Genomic DNA, 26341 nt, shown 5'->3' with positions numbered 1-26341 from the left:
TTAAAGTAGGTAGCCCTATTCAGTTCCCTTGTTCATCGGGAGGTTCCGGGAGAATGAATCTGGGACTGTTAAGAGTGTGTACTTGGCGCCATTTTTTAGGGGCTTTATAGTGTTATACATCATGATGTGACGCAGTGTATTTCTGGGATTCCCCTGCTCCGCTGTTAGTTTCTCTTATGGGAGCTGTGTGAGGGTGGCAGTGTTTTTATTTGTGATTTTTGTTTGACATGCTTCTGGGAGTCTTACAAGAAGCCTTGTTTTAGAGAGAGCTTAGTAGCGCTCCATTCTGTGTTGGCCACGCCTCCTTTACTTTGGGAGCAGCGCCATTTTCGAGGTGGTTGAGTGCTTGTGTCTTCTCCGCCCTGTTCTCCGGCAGAGAGCGGGACGGAGCTGACGTTCTGCGTGCCTCATGTATTGGTTGTGTTTAGTTTGTGCAGAAACAGCTGCAAAATTGAAAAGACTTCTAATGTTTGTAAGCCGGTGAGGATGAAATTTAAATATGCTACGATGTCACAATAAGCAGTTTAAATAATAAAGAAAGATGCTTGAATTGTATGTTTTTCATCCGTCAATCAGATAAGAGGATGGAAATTGAATTATGTTACGATGTGTGTATACACATTAGCAGCCAATGAATGCAATTTAGGGACGGGGGCATTTTGTCTTACTCTTTCCTTGGCAGCTCAGGTTTGGTTTCCAACCTGTGTTAATAAACGTTCCATTGTCCTGGTTATACTTGGAAGATTGGGCTGAATGATATCCTATTTTAAATAGTTTTCACTTACATATAAATTGTTTATATTTCTTTCCTTCGATTAAGGAAGTATTATAATCTAATGAATAATTTCTTCTTGCTAAGACATGGAACAGTGGCCTGTTCTTGTATATATTTATTTTTTTATTAAAAAAAAAAAGTCTCTAATTTTAAAGTGACAGTATCATGTTTAATAAATTTAATATTTTTAAATATTTAATCCAAAAAATTATTTTAGCCTCATGTCTCCCTGGATGATGCTGTTTAGGCTATGCCACAGCTTTCTCTGCAAACGTCCCATGCCTTGTTATGGCATCACATGCAGTGCCCTGCGATTCCTCTCAATCTCCTGGAGGATTTATTTGCTTGCAATATTCTCTGCCCAGGTATCTTCTGGCATTGGTGGCTCTGTCTGCTTTTCCTGTTTTAGAGGAAGAGGAAATTTAATGAATCAGATAGTAAGGTCTCTGTTCCGCTTGCTGCTACACATATTGCCTTTCTTATACTCCGTTGAGGAGGCTAGTCGGTAGCGTCTGAGGGTTAAGACTCTGATTCAGACAGTATAACTCCTTCATCTGGTACTGAAGTAGTTCTCTTCAGATTCAAGCCTGAGGTAGACTTTGACTTTCCTGTTGTCACTCCTCAAGAATCTAGTAATTTTTATATACACTAGGTTTCATTTGTAACGATTTCTCCTGTTCTCGATTTTGCTAGAAGAATTTCTCAGGTATGGGAGAATTCAAGGATTCCTTTTTTACCATCTGCTGTCTGTAATAAACTGTCTCCTTTAATTATCAGCATGATACTTAAAGTTATAGGAGCCTCTATTATTCGGATAAAGATAGATGCTCTTTCTGGATGGAGACCTTTATGGACATGTGTGCGGCATCCTTTGGTACGACGCCTGGTCTGATTCCAGTGAAGGGCCAATTTTTTCTTTCTGTCGCCAATGTTGTCTTTCGTTAAAGAAACCCTCAGCTAAATCTCATTCAGCAGGTAGGGTTTACCCCGAGCCAGGATCGGATCCTATGGGGGGGCAATCTATCTCAGTCTTTGTATTGCCTGGATACGAAAGGTCCAAGATCTCTAAAGGGGCCGTTGATATAGTATTCCAGGGTTTCGATTTGGAATTCAACCCTTTCCTCCTAGGGGCAGGCAAGACTCGTTCTTGTAATGTGTTCAGGGTCTTCCTCCCTGGGAGTGATGGTCCAGTTCTAGTTTTGGAACAGGGATTGTTTCTTTGAGTACTGTCCTTCAAGATGGAGACTATTCGCTCCATTCTGCCGTGCTGCAGAGGGTCATTTTATAATGACCTTAGTCCTAAAGGAGGCATACTCTCAGGTTCCCATTAAAGGGTTCTTCTTAGAATTTTTCTTTCTGACCAAACTTTTTCAGTTTGTGGTTCAACAATGGCTTTGCCCCAGCTTCCTGAGTTTTCTAACAATGGTTCTGGGATTGCAGTGGCGGCCTGCCTGACTGACCTTTTGGTTAGGCGCCATCCTTCTTCAAGCAAAATCTAATTCGGAGGTTTCTTTTATCTTGCTCACATTTGGAAGTGGAGCTGGGAAAGAAGTCCCTTATCTCAGCTACAGAGGGGGATGGACTTAATCTATTGTGGTATTTCGTTTGAGAGCTCTGCAGTTAGGCATGCTTAGTCAGAGGAATGGGGAATATTCGGATGTCTCTGGGAACAGATATAGACAACAAGAGTCTCTTCCCTTGGTGGTTTTTCAGGAATCTCGGTCTCAGCACTAATTTTTCGGAGACCTTCCTGGGCATTTGTGATTGTAATCACCAGCCTGCTGGGCTGGGAGGACTCTGGGACTCGTTGAAGGCGCAGTGACGTTGGTTCCGTGGGACTGCTCTCCCTTTCATCATTTGGGAATTGTGAGAGTTACAATGATCTAAATTTTTGGCCTCAGTGTCCAAGCCCAGTTTAGCGGGTTCTAATCTGAGCAGCACCTTGAGACAGTATAGCCTCTGTGACTTAAATCATTTTATTTCCGAGTTCCTTAGTCATGTAGGGAGTGTTTCAGACTTTTTATGTGGGCAGGTGCTCACAGTTTCTGTCTATCGGCCATCCACTTTTTTATGGAGTGGACATGTGGGAAGCAGTATTTCTGTTCAGTCAGACTTCCCATCTTGGGGAGTGGGACCTCAATCCGGAGGTGTTCTTCAGGTTCACAACCAATTTGGGCTTACCAGAATTGGTTCTGATGGCGTTTTGTCAAAACACCAAGTTCCCTAATTTGGTTGAGGTCAAGAGATCTTCATACCTTTCTGATAAATATTCTGGCAGTTCTTTGGAACTTCAGGTGGACTTTTTCTAGGGTTATTCTCCTTCCATGAGTCTTCGTTCAGCTTAAGAGGGAGAGAGAATGGTTTTCTAGTTGCTCCTGCGTGGCATCGTAAGATCTGTAGGTGGATCTAGTGGAGATGTCGTTTCGAAGGTCATCAAAATTTTTCGTTCTCTGAAGTTGACGACTTGGAAATTGAATGTTTGTATCTTAATATAGCCTGACAGTTAGCTCAGCTTGCTAAGGCACTGTGGCTGAGCTCTGTAGCAACCCAAGGGTTGCAGGTTTATGCCCGGCGAGGTCCATTCAACCTTTCATCCTCCTGAGGTCAATAAAATGAGCAGCGCCTTGAGACCCTTGCAGGTGATTGGCCGCGCTTGCATGTACCCAATACATTCATACTTTGTGCTAAGTAATCTCTGAAGCACATTTTAAGGAGTTATCTCTCAAGGGTCAGATTCCGGCTAATTCCATTAGGCGGATGGTGTCCTACAATGGCTTAGTGGTGAACTTTGCTGCTTTATAAGCTTAAAATCAAGAGTTCAAATCCAGCTGTGGCTATGTACTCTTCTTACCCTAGCATCTGGCGGACGGGCCGGATGTACAATCCTTATCAGGTTCTGGTCAGTATCAGGCCTGTGTTTAAGTTTTGTTTCTTTCTGCTTTCTTCTGCTAAGAGAGTTCCGGATTCTCAGCGTGGCAGTGTGATTCTCCTTATCTCGTATTTACTGTTAGATAAGGTAGTTCTTTGTACCAAGTTTGGTTTTCTTCTAGGGTCCTTTTGGACAGAAAGGAGATTGTTTTTGCCTTTCTCTGTCCTATACTTCTCTTCATGAAGATTGGCTGTTGCACATCCTAGATATTGTACGAGCCTAATAATTTTATCTACCATATTAGGACTTTTGTCAGTCCTCTGCATTGTTTTGTTTTTCTGGGTAAACATAATTGCTGGAAAATTCCTTCCACTTTCTTCTCTGGTTGCAAAGTGTTAATCGTAGGGCTTATTAGCCTGCTAGACAGCAGCCTCCTGAGAGTATTTCAGCATCTCCGCTGGGGCGGTGTATTTAAATGAGACCTCTGTGGAAATGTTTTTTTCTAACTTTTATTAATTTGATATTGCCTCGGCTGGGGCTTCTTTTGGGAGAAAGGTTTTTCAAGCAGTAGTACCTTCTGTTTAGGTTACCTGTCTTGTCCCTCCCATATCATCTGTGTCCTCTAGCTTGGGTAATTGAAGATGATCCGTGGACTCACCGTGTCATTAGAAAGAAAACAAAATGTATGCTTACCTGATAAATTTCTTTCTTTCTTGACACGGTGAGTCCACGGCCCTTTTTTTTTCAGACAGGGATTTTTTATATAAACCTCAGGCACCTCTGCACCTTGTGTTATTTCCTTTCTCTCCTTTCCTTCAGTCGAATGGCTTGAGTTTGTGGGAAGGGAAGTGATACTTAACAGCGCTGCTGTGGTGCTCTTTGCCTCCTCCTGCTGGCCAGGAGTGATATTCCCAACAGTAATTGAAGATGATCCGTGGACTCACCGTGTCAAGAAAGAAAGAAATTTATCAGGTAAGCATACATTTTGTTTTTCCCTTATATTCATTGGCTGCACTACTCAGTATTCGTTTAGTTTAAAACAAAACGAATACGGAATTTTAGTTAAACATTTACATTCGTTTTTGTTAAGGTTCAAAGCTATAGTCAAAAGTTCTCCTGTAGCAGTTTATGCTTACCTTTGTGCGCTGGAGAGTGCGCTAACCCAATCCTCTTCTTGTCAGAGTTCCGGCCGCACTAACTGGAGGTAATTATTAGCCCTAATTTTTTTTTTAACGGAAACAAATAAATACTAACAAATTTTGTCAGTATTTATTCGTTTTCTTTACTTTTCCTTGGTGCATTAATTTGAATGGTTGTTTCGCCAAAACGAAACGAATATCTGTTTTTCGTTACGAATGTGCATTTGTAACAAAACAAATGCACACCCCTAATATTAACCATGTCCAGTCAGAAGGACTAGAAGTAATGCATTAAAGGTCAAGAGACATAAAAATATAATAAAATGGTCTAATTTATTCAATTTAACAAATGCTTGTTTCTAACTATGGGCCAAATGATTCCTCAAGTGCTACTGATTGTGTGCTATGTTGTGCTCAGATTTCACAATGGCTGATTTAATATTGCAAGTTGTTGGTTAATGTTTTTACCATGGCATCTTTATGCACAGCTACATATGTAGAATACCCTATAGTTGCACTTTTACATACAAGTTATAATCTATTTCTTAAAAACCTGCACAGGGCTATGTCAGGTGCCAAAAGTGCTCCCATGTGTATATGAATACAGATCACTTTAATTATGTGTTTAACCTCTTTTCAGGAGTTAAATATATGGTGAAAAAGGAACATTTATATAATAATAAAACTGTCTACAAATTAGAGTATTACTCTAACATTAATACTAATTTCAATATTAAGTGTATCACTTTCATGTGCCTTTGATGATAATTAGCTGATATACCTAACACTCAAGCACAAATAGCCTTTAATGATGGCTGGGTGTAATGTTGTCTCAATACAGAACTCTGGGTCGAGATGATGAAGCTGAGATATTGCTCAAGGAATCCCTGTCCCATGGCCCTTATTTTGCTGATGCTTATTCCAGTCTTGGATCACTATTGACTGACCAAGTGAGTATCTTACATGCTCTGTGCTATCTGTTGAATTTGATTGGTTGTGCGCTGGCAATTTCAGTTTCCAACCTATTCTCTCCAGATGGTGAACAGAGTATTATTACTTTATGTAGCTATAATTGTTTTCCCCTTTAATCACAGAGTATTGTCTATTTTTCCCCCTCAAGAAACGACACAAGGAAGCTGAGGAGATTTATCAGGACGGAATAAAAAATTGCGCTGATAGCTCCGATCTACAGAATAATTATGGAGTATTCCTGGTTGATGTTGGTGAGTTGTGTACTGTACATGACCACACTTTTACAAACAGTGGGGTGCTTTCTGTGTGGGTTTAAAAATAGCTTATCATTGTATTTATATTCAAAACCCTCTATTAACTTTAATGGAGAATTTTGCAAAAAAATATTTTTATTAAAATATTTAATTGCAATACAATCTACCATATTATTATCTATTTTAAAATGACACTGTACTGTAAAATGTTATATTTGCAATTACTTTTTTACCAGGTGCTCTGTATTAAATGTATAGAAACATACTCCTTTGTGTTTATTTTTGTTTGTGAAACAGCTGTTTTTGATAAATAAAAACACATCCTATTTAACCTCTTAAAGGGGTATTCCAGCCAAAATTGGAAACCACATGGGTGCATTTCGGTATTTAACAGAAGCAATTTTGTAATATGCATGCATTAGCAAAAATGCTTCTAATAAAAGCTATAGCTGTTTCAAAAGTGCACCGTGCACCAGCATTTTAAACACAACACTTGCTCAGAGAGCCTAAGGTGCTTGTACTATCTGGTAATGACTCAATTTGTTAATTGCTGACATGATAGAAGTCTCAGTGGTGATCTGAGCAGCTGCATTATTAAAAATGTGGGTGCAGTGACAATATCTAGCTATGCTTCACATGCACGTGCAGAGAAAAATGTTAACTTGAAAACAGAAATAACTTTTACTAGAAGCATTTTTGCTAATACATGTATATTGCAAATATATTTTTTTTCAAAGATGTAATTAATCTAATTTACATTTTGACTAGCATGTCCCTTTAAGCCAAATGGACGTAGGTACTACGGCACAAAGTACTTTGCCTAGTGAACCCTGTTGATGTAGTACCTATGTCCAACAGTCTGGCTCTTGCTGCAGTCCTCACTCTCTGCATCGGCTTGTGGTTATGCCATGGGTGGTGTGTAAGGGCAGGAGGGACGAGGTGGATCTCAGGAGCGGGGAGGGAAGGAGGTGAGGAAGAAGAGGTTTCCCTACGCTTCAGAAAGGATATTTGGTGAGGGATGTGCCACTACACTCCAGAAACATGTTATAACAGGGGGGAAGGGGCATATTAACAATCACTGGGGTAAGGGGGGTTCCCTACACTACAAAAACTTTTTTTTTTATTAATAAATAATTAAAAAAAATAAGAAAGTTTCTATAAACTGGCTGCTGTCAGACAGCTGCCAGTACATACTATGGTAGCGTCTAGTAAGAGGGGCGAGGGTTAGAGAGCTGTTTGAGAGGGTTCAGAGAGGTGGAAGGGTTAAGCAGGGATCAATAAAATAAAAAAAATAAAACTGCTTACTGGCAGACTGTCTGACAGTTTCTAAGATGGAGTGGTCAGTGAGGGAGGGAAGAGAGTTATTTGAGAGGGATTGAGGGTTGGAGGTGTTAGGTGGGAGGGTAATCTCTACACTACAGCAAAAATTAACCTTACAAGATGATTAAACTTTCACGGACTGGAATTTCAGGTGTGGTGCGCAGCTGCAATTAGCGGCCTTCTAATTGTACTATTTCTAAACAAAGAGAAGCTTTTACAACTATTTGTGTTATGACTGCATATAGAAATATAGAATTTGACGGTAGATAAGAACCAAAAATGCCAATCAAGTCTACCCATATTACATGTTACTTTTTCCTTAGGATAGCCTTATGCATGTCCCAGGCATTTTTGAATTCCTTTACAGTCTTTGTGTTTACCACCTCAAATGGAAGTTTATTCCATGAATCCACCACCCTTTCTGTAAAAAAATGCTTCCTCAAATAACTCCTGAATCTGCTACCCTCTAACTTTAGATTGTGACCCCTTAATTTGACATTTATTTTCCATCTAAAGGGCAGAAGAGTCCACGGCTTCATTCATTACTGTTGGGAATTAAGAACCTGGCCACCAGGAGGAGGCAAAGACACCCCAGCCAAAGACTTCAATACTCCCCCCACTTCCCACATCCCCCAGTCATTCTTTGCCTTTCGTCACAGGAGGATGGCAGAGAAGTGCCGAAGATCGGAGTAGTCTCTTATGTAGGGTAGTACTCTTCGCATTGGGACTGGAGTTTTAAGTAGTCCTGTCAGCCTCTCAGTGAGAGCCTGGGCGAAAGTTAAAGTCCGGAGATGCAGGGAGAGTCTTTCTGCGAAACCATCACGACTCATATTAACAGCTCCACAAGCAATCAGTGTTGACGAATTTCGCTGCATGCTTTTTACACTCAAGTCCATGTCAGGAGCGAGGCTACTAACCTGTCACACTTGAAGGGCTGTGTTCCTTTTCCACGGTGTAGATTCTGGTAAAATCGTTTAATTTTTTATTACATAATGATAACACAGAAGACAGGGTCACAGTGTGACACCTTTTATCTTTAAAGAATCAAGGGTTAACATTCCTGGAAAGGGGATTATTGAAGAGGGGGGGGGGGTTATACATGATATTGTTTATTGTGTCATTGCTGCGTTATGTGCGAGATGAGACTCTGGCAATGTGTGGAACTTTCAGGTGACTTACGGGAGTATTGCACGGCCCTTTTTTGGTGCATTTTCTCCTTAGGCAGGGGCGGTCCTGCCAGGCATTCCATGTGACCGGGTGGGGCTATCTCTCTTCCTCTGTTGATCAGCGGCGCAGGAGACAAAACAGTTTCTGTAGTCCGGGTCATAGGAGGTGGTGAGTGCCCCAGCCATTGGAGGTTTTAAAGGTGCCTATTTATTGTCAATCTAGTCCATAATAACAGCGCAAGCTGTGGAGGACTCTGACGCGTTAGAGGATTCTCCCTCTTTATCAAGGTCTCATTCCTGTGTTTATTGTGAGGAGGTTTTGGTAGAACAGCCTGCTCAACTATGTTCCACATGCCTTAATAAAGTTACGACATCTAAAAGTTAGCGGATGTCTAGTACTACTGAGCCGTCCACCTCTGAGGGTTCCCCGTCCTGTGAGGTGCGTTCCCTGCATTCATCTCCAATTGCACATGCAGTGCCCCGGGTTCCAACCATTACTCCTGTGGGAGAGATTCGTTGGCCGTCAAATTTTGCAGGTCAGCTGCAAACAGCGGTATAGAAAGTGATCCATGTCTTACCAAGTTCTGCTAAGCGTAGGGCGTATCATGGCGGCCAGGCCCAGGGGTTGTCTTCGCCGCTGGAAATATCAGAGGCGTTATACGATGACAAGGCCCACTCCGACTCTTCGGAGGAGGCCCCTTCTTGGTCAGAGTCAGTGTCATCTAAACCTCCGGCTGCGGAGGAGCCTGATTTTAGGTTTAGGATAGAGAATTTGCGCTTTTTGCTGAAGGAAGTGCTTGCTACTCTGGAGGTTCCAGAACCAAAGCTTCCATAGGAACCTGCAATTCCTAAGCTTGATAAGGTATATGAGGACCGGGTGGTGCCTCAGGCCTTCCCGGTTCCTGTTAAGATGGCTAATATTATTAAGAATGAATGGGAGCGATTAGGTTCTTCCTTTTCCCCTTCTTCTTCCTTTAAGAAACTGTTCCCCGTTCCGGACTCTCAGCTTGAGCTGTAGGGTACTGTCCCTCAGGTGGATGGTGCTATCTCCACGCTCACGAAGCGGACAACTATTGCCCTTGAGGACAGTTCGTCGTTCAAAGAGCCCATGGATAAAAAGTTGGAAAACATGTTAAGGAAGATGTTTCAACACACAGGGTTTGTTTTTCAGCCGGCAGCGGCTGTAGACTCGGTTGCCGGAGCTGCGACATATTGGTGTGAATCCCTGTGTGAAATGGTCGAGGGGGAGATTTCCATCGACGAGATACAGGATAAGATTAAGGCACTGAAGGTCGCCAATTCTTTCATCTGTGATGCCAATATGCAAATTATTCACCTGAACGCTAAGGTGTCAGGTTTTTCTATTTTAGCTTGCAGGGCTCTGTGGCTAAAGTCTTGGTCTGCAGACATGACCTCTAAGTCGAGGCTGTTGTCCCTGCCTTTTCAAGGAAATATTCTGTTCAGTCCAGGATTGGATTACGTGAGGCAAGGGAGCTTTCCTACCGCAGGATAAGAAAGCTAAGCCTAAAGGATCTACTTTTTGTCCCTTTCGTGCGGACAAGGCCCAGTGCCAGCAGTCCACCGCGAAAGCGGACCAGTCCAAGGGAACTTGGAAGCCGGCTCATTCTTGGAACAAGTCTAAGCAAAGCAAGAAGCCCGCTGAGACAAAATCAGCATGAGAGATTATCTCTCTTCTCAGAAGGCTGGTTACAGGACGTTCAGGACCCCTGGGTTCTGGAGGTTGTCGCCCAGGGTTACAGGATAGGGTTCAGATCCCATCCGCCCAGGGGCAGATTCCTCCTGTCAAACCTGTCTTCAAGACCAGTAAAGAGAGAGGCCTTTCTAGAGTGTGTGAAGGATCTCTACTCTCTCTGCGTTATTGTACCAGTACCCCAAGCAGAAAGGGGTCTAGGGTACTTTTCAAATCTTTTCGTGTTTCCAAAGAAGGAGGGCACGTTCCGCCCGATTCTGAACCTAAAGTGTTTAAACAAGTTTCTGAGTGTTCCATCGTTCAAAATGGAAACGAGCAGATCTATTCTGCCCCTAGTTCAAGAGGGACAGTTCATGACAACTATATACTTGAAGGACACTTACCTTCATGTGCCAATTCACAGGGACCACTTCAAGTTCCTAAGATTTGCGTTTCTGGACCAACACTTCCAGTTTGTGGCCCTCCCCTTTGGTTTGGCGACAGCCCTGAGAGTCTTCACAAAGGTTCTGGGGGCGCTACTTGCAGTGGCCAGAGCCAGAGGCATTGCTGTGGCGCCCTATCTGGATGACATGCTAATCCAGGCACCTTCGCTCAGTCTCGCAGAGGATCATTCGAGGGCTCTTCTTCTTTTGCTCCAATCTCACGGTTGGAAGATCAGCTCAGGAAAGAGCCGTGGACTCTCCTCCCCTCGATGGAAATGAAATGATCAGGTAAGCATAATTTATTTATTTTTTGTGTGGGCTATCTGGATAGGATCAAATTATTTAGCAAATGTATTTAAGAGTAAATACAGTATAATTATGTCCCAAACAAGTTTGTTTTAATAAACAAATTACAAGTGTATAGTAATAATTTATTTAAATATAGAACAATTGTTCATAAAAATATTATGTTCCACAGAGTTGATTTATAGAAAAAAGATCCTTGCAATCTTTACAGGTTTAAAAAAAGGAAGCTAATGACACCGGTGTTAGCTTTGTCATAAAATATCTAAAAAATAGGCCCTTTATCTGATTTCAGCAGTTAATAAATTCTGAAACCAATAATTGCAGCGTTATTTGTACAAATTTCATAACGGATAACGTCAATGTTGTAAGTCCAAATATTGGTCAAATCTGTGTTTGTTGAATTTACATTTTAATCCTTATTGTTCAATTTTATTTTATTTTAACGTGAAAACAGACAGATAATAAGGTGAAGTACTCAAATGATAATTGTGACTCACAGTATTATTATAAATGATACTGTAAAGTGTTCAGTGCAGTAATAACGATATCAATGATATCTTTTTGTGTACAGTTTTAATCCATTTTTTATCCGATATAGATATTAGTGTTTTCTTCCAGTGTTGAATAAATATAACATATAATACCTTAAAGTGTTCTTTGCTGGTGTTCTCAGTCTGTTTTCAAATAGGGACTATACTTAGTAAATACCTTTAGCGTGCTTTCCACAATTGCAACTGATGTATCCAATCTGTGTTTTTCTTGTATCCGATCGATCTGTTGAAATCTTCCAAGTGCGCGCACTCCTTGAACTTTTGAATCTTCAACTTCTATCGCATAGTGGTTTGGTCAGTATTCGACTTACTCTAGTGGTCCTGGGAGTCAGTTAATATCTGAAAAAAGTATTATATGTCTCCTTTCCTACCGCTTAGCTGAAGATAAGGTCCGCCCTCTCATAGAAGGAAACCAGCAACAGTTATTTTACAGTAGCGGTCCTGGGAGTGGGAGCTCCTTTGCATACCTTAGCTGAGATGTTCCCTGGTTCCCAGCATCAGGGTGGAGTTCCTGGGCAAAATAATAGACTCTATGTCCATGAAAATATTTCTCACAGACCATCGACGCAGGAGGATTGCATCCTCTTGTCTTGCCCTTCAGTCCTCCTCAAGCCCCTCGGTGGCTCAGTGTTGGAGGTGATCAGACTCATGGTTTCCAGCATAGACGTCATTCCATTCGCCAGGTTCCATCTCAGACCTCTTCAATTGTGCATGTTGAGACAGTGGAACGGCGATCATTCAGATCTATCACAGCAGATATCCATGGATGCTCGGACTCGGATCTCCCTCTTTTGGTGGATCCATCCAGAGCAGCTTTCCATGGGAGATTGTGACCACGGACCCAAGTCTGGCAGGATGGGGAGCTGTTTTGGTGCCAGGATGGCACAAGGAAAATGGACCCGGGAGGAGTCTCTCCTTCCGATAAATATTCTGGAACTCCGAGCAATCTACAATGCTCTGAATGCATGGCCTCCTCTGGGGTCGCTCAGCTTCATCATATTCCAGACCAACAACATTACCTCTGTGGCTTACATCAACCATCAGGGGGGTACGAGGCGCTTCCTAGCCATGAGGGAGGTGTCTCGGATCTTGGAGTAGGCGGAGTCCCACAGCTGCTCGCTCTCAGCGATTCACATTCCAGGTGTGGACAACTGGGAAGCAGATTTTCTCAGCAGGCAATCCTTCCTTCCGGGGTAATGGTCTCTCCACCCTGAAGTGTTTGCGAAAATTTGTTTTAGGTGGGGATCGCCGGAGATAGATCTAATGGCGTCTGGACTCAATTGCAAACTACCCCAATACGGGTTGAGGTCCAGGGATCCCCAGGCAGAGCTGATAATTGCCTTGGCAGTGCCTTGTGTGTTCAGCCTAGCTTACATTTTTCCACCATTACCACTTCTACCTCGTGTAGTGGTATGCATCAAACAGTAGCGAGTTTCGGCCATTCTGATTGCTCCATCGTGGCCACGAAGGACGTGGTTTGCAGATCTGGTGGGGATGTCATCCTCTCCGCCGTGGAGGTTACCCTGTCGCAGGGATCTGCTGGAACAGTGTCCTTTTCAACATCAAAATCTCGATTCTCTGAGGCTGACTGCATGGAGATTGAACGCCTAGTCTTGGCCAAGAGAGGCTTTTCTGAAAGTGTGATTGATACGCTAATTCAGGCAAGGAAGCCAGTCACTCGTCACATCTACCATAAGGTGTGGAGGACTTACTTGTCCTGGTGTGAGAAGCATGGATATCCTTGGCATAAGGTGAAGGTATCCAGGATTCTGTCCTTTCTCCAAGAGGGTTTGGAGAAGGATCTTGCAGCCAGTTCCATAAAGGGACAGATTTTTGCATTATCCGTCTTGTTGCATAGGAGACTCGCTTAGCTCCCTGACATACAATCTTTTGTTCAGGCTCTGTCTAGAATCAGGCCTGTTTTTAGACAGTCTGCTCCTCCATGGAGCTTAAACTTGGTCCTTAAGGTATTGCAGAAGGTTCCGTTTGAGCCATTGACATTAAGATTCTGTCCTAGAAGGTTCTTTTCCTGTTAGCCATTTTTTGTCACGCAGGGTATCTGAACTGGCTGCCTTGCAATGTGAGCTTCCTTATCTGGTTTTTCATGCGGATAAGGCTGTGCTTCGCACTGGTTTGAGGTTTCTTCCCAAGGTGGTGTCTAACCATAACATAAATCAGGAAATAGTTGTTCCTTCCTTATGTCCTAACCTGTCTTCTTTTAAGGAGAGGTTACTTCATAACCTGGATGTGGTTTGTGCCTTAAAGTTCTATCTTCAGGCTACAAAGGATTTCAGACAGTCTACATCTCTTTTTGTGGTGTATTCCAGGAAGCGCAAGGGGCAGAAAGCCTCTTCTACTTCTTTGTCCTTTTGGTTGAGGAGCTTGATTCTCTTGGCCTATGAGACAGCGGGACATAAGCCTCCTCAGAGGATCATGGCTCATTCAACTAGAGCAAATTTGTAAGGCGACTACTTGGTCCTCCTTACACACTTTTACCTTTATCTCCGATGGGCGGACCTAAATTTAATTAATCTTCTGGCACCATTTATACTCTGATATTTCTCCTACTGTTCCTAGTTCCCTTGGCAGAATGACTGGGGGATGAGGGAAGTGGGGGAGGTGTTTAAGCCTTTGGCTGGGGTGTCTTTGCTTCCTCCTGCTGGCCAGGTTCTTAATTCCCAACAGTAATGAATGAAGCCATGGACTCTCCTCCCCTCAATGGAAATGAAATGATCAGGTAAGCATAATTTATGTTTTTTTGTGAAAAATGCTTTCAGCTTCTATTTTATTAAGTCCCTTCATATATTTGAAGGTTTTTATCATGTCACCTCTTTCCCTTCTATCCTCTAAACTGCACAAGCCGCGGTGGATAAAAATCAATGTTTTTGGGGGGTTTTAATAAAAAAAAAAATATTTTTTTACTTAAATCAATTTTTTTTATTTAATTAGGATTTTCTAAAAAAAAAGTTTTTCATTATATAGCAAGATGCTGTATACTCATGACTGTAATGTTTAATTTTTGGTAAATTAATTCCATTAATTCATTCACAATGTCATGCTTTCCCAGAGGCTACTGTAAGATTATTTTGGGAAGTCATCACATATTTGGCTAGATTACGAGGGGCGCGTTAACAGTTGCAAGCGAGCAAAAAGAGGTTTATTGTGACTAATTAGTATTACAAGTTGAAAGTAAGCGCATTCGCTCGAGTGCAACTTCAGAGCTCTGATTAACTGTTATGCAAGACATAAAATTTGCACAAAACACATCACAAATACATTACAAAGTACACTTATTACACTGTACACTTATAATAACACTGTCTAATAAAAATTATTAAAAAATATTGCACACAAAAGTTATAAGGGCTCAAAGATATGAGGTCTCAGGTGTTAGAAATAAAAAGAGATGCAGATAGCTTTGACGTGGAAATACATACATACACATGTCCAGTGCTTTCTTTGTAAAAGAAAAGGTGCCGGTACCCATTGATTACTGATTGATATTTTGTGCTCAGTAACTTTGAGAAAAGCAATAGGTTTGTACTGTAAATGTTTCACATTTGGGGTGGAGCCTGGACGAGCAAGAGAATGGACATGTTTAACTAGAGCTCCTGAAATGAAAGCTGACTTTAAGGTTTTAAAATCACATTAAAGGCTGGATTTATAAATAATCTGAGCACAAGAATCAAGGGGAACACAAAAGCACCCAGATAGACTTTTATACCTAAACTGAGATACGATACTGCTGCCCGTTGTAGGCCGCGGCCCATCTAGCGTGGGAGATCGCCGGGCCGGATACGCTTACACTCAGTAAGATAACTAACCCCAAGACCGGCGCACAAGACTACTCCATACCAAGAGGACCTATCTTGCAGATGTGGCTGTACACTTGGCAACCCGCCTGACCAAAGGATCCCGTAGCACCGTCCTACCGGTAATAGCTGCTTGGCCTGAAACACCCGATGTCAGAGCCCGGTAAGTGCCCGCTGCTTACAAAATTGGGCAATCTCCTGAACGGGTGGGTCTTCAGTGGGCTCCAAAGGCGATCGACACATACAAAAAGTTTGGCAAAGAAAAAGTAGCCGCTCACGGCCAAGAACATGACGGACCTCTACACGGTCCTACTGATCCACCTAGAGGAATTTGAGTACATGATGAGTACTCGATTTGATCGCCTGCAATCTCACCTGGAAGAATTACATGCGGAGGTGGGCTCCGGTGCAACTCCTCGTGCACAGTGCACCGACTTGCCAGTTATCAAGTCCCAACCTCCGGTTGTTTCAGACCCTAGGGCCAGTGCCTACCTACACATCCCAGCGGAGCCTCTGAGCCGATCTTACCCGAGGGTGCTGAAAGATCATAATCCTGCCTTGCTGGATGTGATGACATATTTCTATGAGCTTGCAGATGGAGTACACTACCCTGCCAGGAGGACACCTTTTTTATACAGCCTGTGTTTGAATTGCAGCTGTTTTGCCAAGCATACTCCCGCCCGGTCTAATCTGAGCCCTGGAGACACTGACCGCACTACTATTAGAGTTGGAGTTGGGTGACTGATTTATTGTGGCAGTGCGTGCCCAATGCTTTAGCATCTAGCCAGATTCTTACATACTCCAATTCAAGAACGCCTGTACTGTAACTGTAGAAGTGTGGAGTATGTAATTTCTGGAGCACTCGCTGATTTCTGCCAGATGACTTTCCCCTGTAACTGCAGTATTACATGACGACTAGGTGGTCTGAATTTGCAGTCTCAGTGTCAAGACCGTCTTGCTGCATGAACTCAGCTATGTTAAAGTACTTTAATTCAATGGAAATGTGAGACTTTCTTATTCTAAGTACCTATTTGGCTACTCCTGCAAGTTATACCCTGCTTCCCTTTTTTCCTGGTTATGCACCATGTTTGCCCATTTTAATACTATTTGAAAAACTAAGTATTGCTCTCACATGCATAGTCTGTCTATTTGCTTAGTTTAGTTGCTACATCTAATATTCCACTCTAGGTTTGGTTGGTATATGTGAATTAGTTTTCCTTTGTACCTATATGTGTCCTCCCCTCCCCCCCTCTATACATAATAACAGTTTATATGATCTACTGTCCTCCATGTTTGTGATGTCTGTGCAGCCTGTATGCTAAATTTACTTGTTTCTCAAGGCTAGGTATTGTTCTATGCACATAAACCACAGGGAACAGCTATTTAGTATTGCTTAGGTGTGTAAATGGGGAATGATGTATTGTGCAGGGCTACTCATACATGATCTGATTATCTAGTTGCCATGGCGTGTAGGGTCTATGTTTAATTGCAACGCTGGAGACCAAGGTTCATGTTCTGCCAAGTAGACTAAGGGTCTGTATATTAACTTTTTGATACTACTATAAGAGATGAGATGTGAGGACGAAAACACATTTATATTTATGCCCTTTCTGCGACACCAGGGGCTTATGAATGTACTCTTTAAAGCTTGCTTATGAATGGTCCCCATTTAATAACGCCGCAGCTTGTCCCCCAGAAGACCTAACTTTTGATAGTTTGATAATTCTTTCCCTGTGGTTGAAAAATCTGTATTGAAAATTCCCTTTTGAATGTATTTTCTATTTGCAGGCTGTACTTTCATTTTGACAGTATTCTAGAGGATCACTACTTTACTTACGCTCATGAGTGTTCTTCAGAGACCCTTGATATTGTTATAGCTTAGTGCTTAAAGCAAGTTACCCGATTGCTTAAGCAGTGTAAAGAAAAGAAAACAAAAAATCTTGAGGTACTTGCAACGGGATCCAAGAGTGGTCCCTCTATTATATTATGCCTTCCCCTATCTTCAGTAATGCCTTTCCATGTAAGGTCCATGAGTGGCCTTTTGAGTATGATAGGGAGGGTTAACTTCTATATAGGCACTGTATATTACTATGTCATGGAATGTAATCACTTACTGTACTACATTATTTACTGTTTGTTTGCCTATCCTTAGTACCTCAATAAAAAACTATTTAAAAAAAAAAAAAAAAAAAATGTTTCACATTTTAACCCCTTAATGACCACAGCACTTTTCCATTTTCTGTCCGTTTGGGACCAAGGCTATTTTTACATTTTTGCGGTGTTTGTGTTTAGCTGTAATTTCCCTCTTACTCATTTACTGTACCCACACATATTATATACCGTTTTTCTCGCCATTAAATTAACTTTCTAAAAATACCATTATTTTCATCATATCTTATAATTTACTATAAAAAAAATTATAAAATATGAGGAAAAAATGGAAAAAAACACACTTTTTTTAACTTTGACCCCCAAAATCTGTTACACATCTACAACCACCAAAAAAAAAACATGCTAAATAGTTTCTAAATTTTGTCCTGAGTTTAGAAATACCTAATATTTACATGTTCTTTGCTTTTTTTGAAAGCTATAGGGCCATAAATACAAGTAGCATTTTGCTATTTCCAAACTACTTTTTTTCAAAATTAGCGCTAGTTACATTGGAACACTAATATCTTTCAGGAATCCCTGAATATCTATTGACATGTATATATTTTTTTTTAGAAGACATCCCAAAGTATTAATCTAGGCCAATTTTGGTATATTTCATGCCACCATTTCACCGCCAAATGCGATCAAATACAAAATATCGTTCACTTTTTCACAAATTTTTTCACAAACTTTCGGTTTCTCACTGAAATTATTTACAAACAGATTGTGCAATTATGGCACAAATGGTTGTAAATGCTTCTCTGGGATCCCCTTTGTTCAGAAATAGCAGACATATATGGCTTTGGCATTGCTTTTTGGTAATTAGAAGGCCGCTAAATGCCGCTGCGCACCACACGTGTATTATGCCCAGCAGTGCAGGGGTTAATTAGGGAGCTTGTAGGGAGCTTGTATGGTTAATTTTAGCTTTAGTGTAGTGTAGTAGACAACCCAAAGTAATGATCTAGGCCCATTTTGGTATATTTCATGCCACCATTTCACCGCCAAATGCGATCAAATAAAAAAAAAACGTTAAATTTTTCACAATTTTAGGATTCTCACTGAAATCATTTACAAACAGCTTGTGCAATTATGGCACAAATGGTTGTAAATGCTTCTCTGGGATCCCCTTTGTTCAGAAATAGCAGATATATATGACTTTGGTGTTGCTTTCTGGTAATTAGAAGGCCGCAAAATGCTGCTGCGCATCACACGTGTATTATGGCTAGCAGTGAAGGGGTTAATTAGGAAGTTTGTAGGGAGCTTGCAGGGTTAATTTTAGCTTTAGTGTAGAGATCAGCCTCCCACCTGACACATCAGACCCCCTGATCCCTCCCAAACAGCTCCCTTCCCTCCCCCACCCCACAATTGTCCCCGCCATCTTAAGTACTGGCAGAAAGTCTGCCAGTACTAAAATAAAAGCTTTTTGGGGGGTATAGGTTTTTTTTTTTTTTTAAAATAATAATTATTCTGCTGTATAGGACCCCCCTTAGCCTCCAACCTCCCTGATCCCCCCCAAAACAGCTTTGTAACCTTCCCTATCTGCCTTATTGGGGCCATCTTGGGTACTGGCAGCTGTCTGCCAGTACCCAGCTTATACAAAAAAGTGCTTTTTTTTCTTAAGTTTTTTTTTTTTCTGTAGTGTAGCTTCCCCAAACCCCCCCCCACCACCACCACAAACCCCAACCACCTCATTGATTGTTTTTTTTCTACAGTTTTTTTAAACTGATTGCACCTTTTTCTGTAGTGTAGCGGTTCCCACCCGCTCCCTCCCCGTGCACGCGCCCGCCCCCGCCCTCCCGTGCACGCGCGCGCGTCCGTGCGCGCCCCCGGGCATCCCCGCCCACGATCCCGCCCCCCTCCACATCTCCAGGGCCATCGATGGCCGCCACCCGCCTCCCGGTAATGCTCCCACCCACCAACGAAGGAAGCCACCGATCTCCGGTGCAGAGAGGGCCACAGAGTGGCTCTCTCTGCACCGGATGGCTTCAAAAGGTTATTGCAGGATGCCTCCATATCGAGGCATCACTGCAATAACCGGAAAGCAGCTGGAAGCAAACAGGATCGCTTCCAGCTGCTTTCCACACCGAGGACGTGCAGGGTACGTCCTCAGGCATTAACTGCCTTTTTTTTGAGGACGTACCCTGCACGTCCTCGGTCGTTAAGGGGTTAATGTTCTTCACATAGGGGAATATGTTCTAAGTATTTTAAAATAGATATTCCTATATATATATCTGTATATATCTATAAAAGAAGAAAAGACAAGAGCACAACACACTCTCTAAGAGTAAAAGTTTTTACTGAGTAATAAAAGCGCGATATATAAGGGATAACGTACAAGATTAAAAACAGTATAAGCAATGTGTGAATATATCACCATGGAAAAACTCCCCCACGCCAAAGATGAAGTGAGTACAGCTGGATTCGCCAGAACCTTTCAACGTATAATAAGTTTGTTCTATAGCCTGCCAGCTGTTTCAGAGCTTCCAACGTATAGTCAGTTCGTTCTTGGTCACCATCTTTGTTTGTAGAGAGCTTATGTTTTTAACTTATATTTCAATAAGTTACAGATCGGAGATATAAAAGTTTTAATATCTATTTGAGAGCTTCTTCTGTGCCAAGTGCAGGCTTCAGGTTAGAGCTCAAGTGATAGCCAGGACTTAGGCTCCGATTCTGTGAAGGTCTCTGGGCTGGCTCTGAAACAGCTGACCGGCTGTACAACAAACTTATTATACGTTGAAAGGTTCTGGCGAATCCAGCTGTACTCACTTCATCTTTGGCGTGGGGGAGTTTTTCCATGGTGATATATTCACACATTGCTTATACTGTTTTTAATCTTGTACGTTATCCCTTATATATTGCGCTTTTATTACTCAGTAAAAACTTTTACTCTTAGAGAGTGTGTTGCGCTCTTGTCTTGTCTTCTTTTCCAGCTTTTCACAGTAAAGGAGTCACCGGAGACCCTTTTGTTACACAGAGCGGCACCTACGTCCATCATTACATGTTACAGCAGCGACGACAGGGGTTCTGCCTTTGGGGACTTTTGCACCACCATTATCTTGCATCTTTGCCAACTGGGACTGCTGTCCACATCAAGAACATATTTATTAAGGTTAGGCGAACCCATTTGCACTATATGAAACTTGTTTTGGGATTCTAACGGATTCTCCTTCAGTGCATTTTTTAACCCTGTACACAACGGGGTATAGAAACTTTGGTCGCTATTTTTGCATTCTAATTGCAATTTATTCCAAATCTATTTAGGTGTTCTATATTTACTTGCACAGTACCTATTTCGTGGGAAGCGCTTATGTTTTTATTTTTTTAGTGCTGTATATATCTATACCTATATATATATATAAACATATATATATATATACATATACAACATGAGAGAAAAGTGACCTTCTTTTGCAAGTCCTTTGGAGTGTGCTTCTGTCATGTTGTATATTTATCCTTTGCTGCACCCAAGGCAGTTGGATCAATATTCTGGACTGCACACTGTCTGACGTGTGTGTATATATATATATATATATATATATACTGTATATATATGTGTGTGTATATATGTGTTTGTGTGTATATATATAATTGTCTATATATGTGTTTGTGTGTGTATATATATATATATATATATATACTGTATATGTGTGTATATATGTGTTTGCATGTGTATATATATATATATATATATATATATATATATATATATAGTATAGAAATATATTTTACCACAAAAACATCAGATATATATAGAAATATTTATTTATGAATAATTAGAACTTATTCTTCTATGAGAACATTGGAATGTGAAATATTAATATTTCATGTTGGGTTAGCACACTTTGGTTTAACACGATCTGCTTTGCGCACAAGTAAAGGTGTTTTTGTAGCTTTGTTAAACACTGCTGCCATAGAGTACTAAAGAAACATGTACACTCCTGAGCTCTTATGAGCCTACCTAGTATTACTAATCAATAAAAGATACCAAGAGAATGAAGCAAATTTGATGACAGAAGTATATTGGAAAGTTGTTTTAAATTGCATGCTCTATCTGAATCATGAAAGTTTAATTTTGACTTTACTGTCCCTTTAAGGGGAAAAAAATCATGAAAGAAAACTTGGGTTTCAGATAAAGCATACAATTTTGAGATTTCAGATGTACTTCTATTATGAATTTTGCTTCATTCTCTTGGTATCCTTTGTTGAAGGAGAACAATGCTTTACTGGTGCCTAGCTTAAAACATTGGGCCAGACAGTGGCAAGTAGCATCGTTTCTGAGCCTACCTATCTATGCTTTTCAACAATTTATACCAATAGAACGAAACAAATTAGATAAGAGATGTAAATTGGAAAATTGTTAAAACTTGCATGTTCTTTCTGAATCTTAATGCCATTGCTCCTCTAATCTATGTGCACAGAATCAACGCATACTAAGTTTCAAGAAGCTCAATCAATAGAAGATTTTTTGGAGTGGAATAGATCTGCATAAGTTTAGACCTAAGTGTGAGGAGGGAGGGACTAGCAATAATATGATATATAATGTTATTGTTTTAGTTAAATAAAACTTTCAAATTGTTATTATTAAGATTATCATTATGTTTCTCCTTGCAATAAAGGACAGCTGAAAAGTTGATCAAATATGAATGAGTCACCTATTAAACTGGAGATAGTTCACCTCCCAATAATTTAATTAATTGCAATGATCTATCTATGCATAGCCAAAGATATATAACCAGATCAGTAATGGTCTGATATAGTGATTTAAATCAAATCCACCCTGGCACAAGCGGTACTTTAATAATTTCAGTGAGGAAACCAAAAGTTTGTGAAAAAGGTAATATTTTTTTAATATTATCGTATTTGGCGGCAAAACTGTTGCATGAAATATTTCAAACTGGACCTAGATCAATACCTTGGGGCCTATTCATCAAGCTCCAAATGGAGCTTGACTGCCCGTGTTTCTGGCGAGCCTGCAGGCTCGCCAGAAACAGCAGTTATGAAGCAGCGGTCACAAAGACTGCTGCTCCATAACCCTGTCCGCCTGCTCTGATGAGGCGGACAGGAATCGCCGCGAGTCTGCAGGGGGCAGCGTTGCACCAGCAGCTCACAAGAGCTGCTGGTGCAATGCTGAATACGGAGAGCGTATTGCTCTCCACATTCAGCGATGTCTGTCGGACCTGATCCGCACTGTCGGATCAGGTCCAACAGACATTTGTTAAATATGCCTCTTTGTGTTATCTACTAAAAAAACCCATATAGTTTTCATAGGTAAATTAAAAAAACAAGGCTCTATTTCTCTTTAAATGGAGTAATAGCAAAAATGCTAAACATTCTCTGTTACTTTGAGTTTAGAATGCGAGAATAGAATGCGAGCTCAATCTGATTGGCTGATTGGATCAGCCAATCGGATTGAACTTGAATCTGATTGGCCGATTCAATCAGCCAATCAGATATTTCCTACCTTAATTCCGATTGGCTGATAGAATCCTATCAGCCAATCGGAATTCGAGGGACGCCATCTTGGATGACGTCATTTAAAGGAACTTTCATTCGGTGAGTAGGCGTCGTTGAAGATGATGGATCCGCTTCGGCTGGAAAGAAGATGGCTCCGCTCCGGATGGATGAAGATAGAAGATGCCGCTTGGATGAAGATGTCTGCCGGCCCGGATGTCCTCTTCTGCCCGGATAGGATGAAGACTTCTGCCAGTCTGGATGTCCTCTTCTGCCCCATCGGATGAAGACTTTGGCCCGGCTGGGTGAAGACGACTCAAGGTAGGGAGATCTTCAGGGGGTAGTGTTAGGTTTATTTAAGGGGGGTTTGGGTTAGAGTAGGGGTATCTGAGTGGTGGATTTTAATGTTGGAGGGGGGTTTGTATTTTTTTTTACATGCAAAAGAGCTGATTACTTTGGGGCATGCCCCGCAAAAAGCCCTTTTAAGGGCTGGTAAAAGAGCTGATTACTTTTTAATTTAGAATAGGGTAGGGACCTTTATTATTTTGGGGGGCTTTTTTATTTTATTAGGGGGCTTAGAGTAGGTGTAATTAGCCTAATATTCTTGTAATCTTTTTTTATTTTTTGTAATTTAGTGTTTTGTTTTTTTTGTAATTTAGTTTATTTTATTTAATTGTATGTAATTGTAGGTAATTTATTTAATTAATTTATTGATAGTGTAGTGTTAGGTTTAATTGTAACTTAGGTTAGGATTTATTTTACAGGTAATTTTGTAATTATTTTAACTAGGTAGCTATTAAATAGTTATTAACTATTTAATAGCTATTGTACCTAGTTAAAATAAATACAAAGTTGCCTGTAAAATAAATATAAATCCTAAAATAGCTACAATATAATTATTCGTTATATTGTAGCTATATTAGGGTTTATTTTACAGGTAAGTATTTAGTTTTAAATAGGAATACTTTAGTAGTTAATAAGATTTAATTTATTTTGTTAGATTAAAATTATATTTAATTTAGGGGGGTGTTAGGATTAGACTTAGCTTTAGGGGTTAATACATTTATTATAGTAGCGGCAAGGTCCGGTCGGCAGATTAGGGGTTAATACTTGAAGTTAGGTGGTGGCGATGTTAGGGAGGGCAGTTTAGGTGTTAATACTATTTATTATAGTGTTTGCGAGGCGGGAGTGCGGCGGTTTAGGGGTTAATACATTTATTATAGTAGCGGCGAGGTCCGGTCGGCAGATTAGGGGTTAATAAGTGTAGGTAAGGTAGCGGCGACATTGGGGGGGGGCAGATTAGGGGTTAATAAATATTATGTAGGTGTCGGTGATGTTAGGGGCCGCAGATTAGGGGTTCATTCATAGGGATAATGTAGGTGGCGGCGATGTGCGGTCGGCAGATTAGGGGTTAAAAATATTTATTATAGTGGCAGCGATGTGGGGGGACCTCGGTTTAGGGGTACATAGGTAGTTTATGGGTGTTAGTGTAGTTAAGAGCTTTATATACCTGCGTTAGCCCATAAAGCTCTTAACTACAGCCTTTCCATGGGCGTTAGGAGTCTTGTCGTTAGAGGCTCTACCGCTCACTTCTCCCAAGACTCTAAATACCAGTGTTAGGAAGATCCCATTGAAAAGATAGGATACGCAATTGGCTTAAGGGCATCTGCGGTATGGAAAAGTTGCGGCTGGAAAGTGAGCGTTAGACCCTTTCCTGCCTGACTCTAAATACCAGCGGGCGGCCAAAAGCAGCGTTAGGACCGCTTAACACTGCTTTTGACGGCTAACGCAGAACTCTAAATCTAGGCGTAAATTAACTATTTCAAATGCCAATATAAGGGTAAAGGAGCTACTTGTAAACAATTTAATACACTCCAGCAGGTAAAGTGGATCATTGGAAACAAATTAAAGGGGAGAATTTTTTTTTAGTAAACTGTCCCTTTAAGGGGTTTAATGGGTAAAACTCCTTATCCTGTCTTACTCTTTATATGCAAAATCCTTCTTATTTATTTATTTCTGTATACACAAATGCCGGCACTTAGGCTCCAATATTCCAAACATCGACAGACCAACGAAAAACTGCCTGTTTGGGTTACCAGGCTCGCAAAACAAATGTTGATATATCCCCAAAAAGGGGGCAAAGTGTCTTCTATGGAAAATAATGGGAATTGCTCCTTTTGCAAACATCAGCGGAGGCGGGGTGGTGGTGGATGTATTTGAAGTGTTCCTACACAACACAGGCATGTGTGTTCACTGAAACAAAAAGGTTTCTGTGTTCTTTTTTAATTTTAACATTAATATTTATTTTCTAAATATAATTATGTGATAAAAGACAGTAGCCTCAACTTTATAGTGTTACATCACTGCATAATCTTTAACTTTCCAAAGTTAAACAAATGATGTTATGTAAAAATTTAAAGTTGTGGCTACTGACTGTGATAACATAATTATATTTAGAAAAATAAATATTAATGTTTAAAATAAAAAACACAAAAAAAGCTGCTTAAAATCCATACAATATTTAAAATAATATGCATTTTACAAGAAAATGCATATAATTAAAACATTGTATATACATACAATACTCCTCTAAACTATTAACCCCTTACTGACCCCTTATCCTAAAACTAAAGTCTACTTAAAAAAACAAACCACCCCAAAAAAAAAAAAAAAAAACTATAATAACACTAAAACCTACTCTTAAAATTGCCCTCAAAAGGGCATTTGTTTGGCAGTGCATAAAAAAAAATCCCTATACTAAAACCGAAGTAACACCCCAAAAAATATATTATCCTAAAAAAAAGATACCCTGAAAATGCCATCAGCAATTAAGCTCTTTTGCAAACATTTTTTAAAAAAAAATCTATCCTAAAAAACGAAGTGATGAAAAGGTCATCAGCTATTAACTGCCAATACACCATCCCAAACTACTCCTTACCTATTAACCCCTAACCGCCAATACCCAACTGCAAATTACACCCACTCTACTTAACCCCATAACTGTCAATACTCTACCGCAAACTACTCCTAACCTATTAACCCTCTAAACACCAATACCCCACCACAAACAGTTACACAAAAAACACTACCATTACCAAAAATAAAAAATCATTACCAAAAATGAAACAACCGAAGCATTTAGCCTGTCCTATTAAAGTGATTATCTCTTTTGCATAAAAAAATCTCTATACTAAAACCAAAGTACCCCCCAAAAAAAACGTATCCTAAAAAAAGCGAATAAAGGAACTGTTGTACACAACTACAAAAGAATAGTAACTACTGACTATGGGCGAGATTACATATACAGCGCAGGCTTCAACCCACGCTACCCGTAATTTAACCTCGCACATCGGGGAATCACATATACTGCGCCGGCAGTTTATAAAGTGCCGTAAGTCGGATAAACTAGCGATGTCCAGAAATGTGTGTAAATACGAATTTC

At 40.7% G+C, this 26341-nt stretch overlaps 1 protein-coding gene across 1 annotated transcript in view; it reads left to right on the top strand.

Moving 5' to 3' along the window:
* The window catches only part of TMTC1 (transmembrane O-mannosyltransferase targeting cadherins 1), a 378921-nt gene that overhangs the window by 252692 nt on the left and 99888 nt on the right, over positions 1-26341 (top strand). The window contains exons 12-13 of the mRNA XM_053718806.1: positions 5625-5733; positions 5904-6006. Of these exons, the coding sequence (XP_053574781.1) occupies positions 5625-5733; positions 5904-6006 (212 nt within the window). The remainder of the gene's footprint in view (positions 1-5624; positions 5734-5903; positions 6007-26341) is intronic.

This window comes from Bombina bombina, chromosome 6, assembly GCF_027579735.1.
Source record: "Bombina bombina isolate aBomBom1 chromosome 6, aBomBom1.pri, whole genome shotgun sequence".
In the NCBI taxonomy this organism is placed as follows: domain Eukaryota; kingdom Metazoa; phylum Chordata; class Amphibia; order Anura; family Bombinatoridae; genus Bombina; species Bombina bombina.
This window is presented reverse-complemented; position numbering and strand designations above follow the sequence as displayed.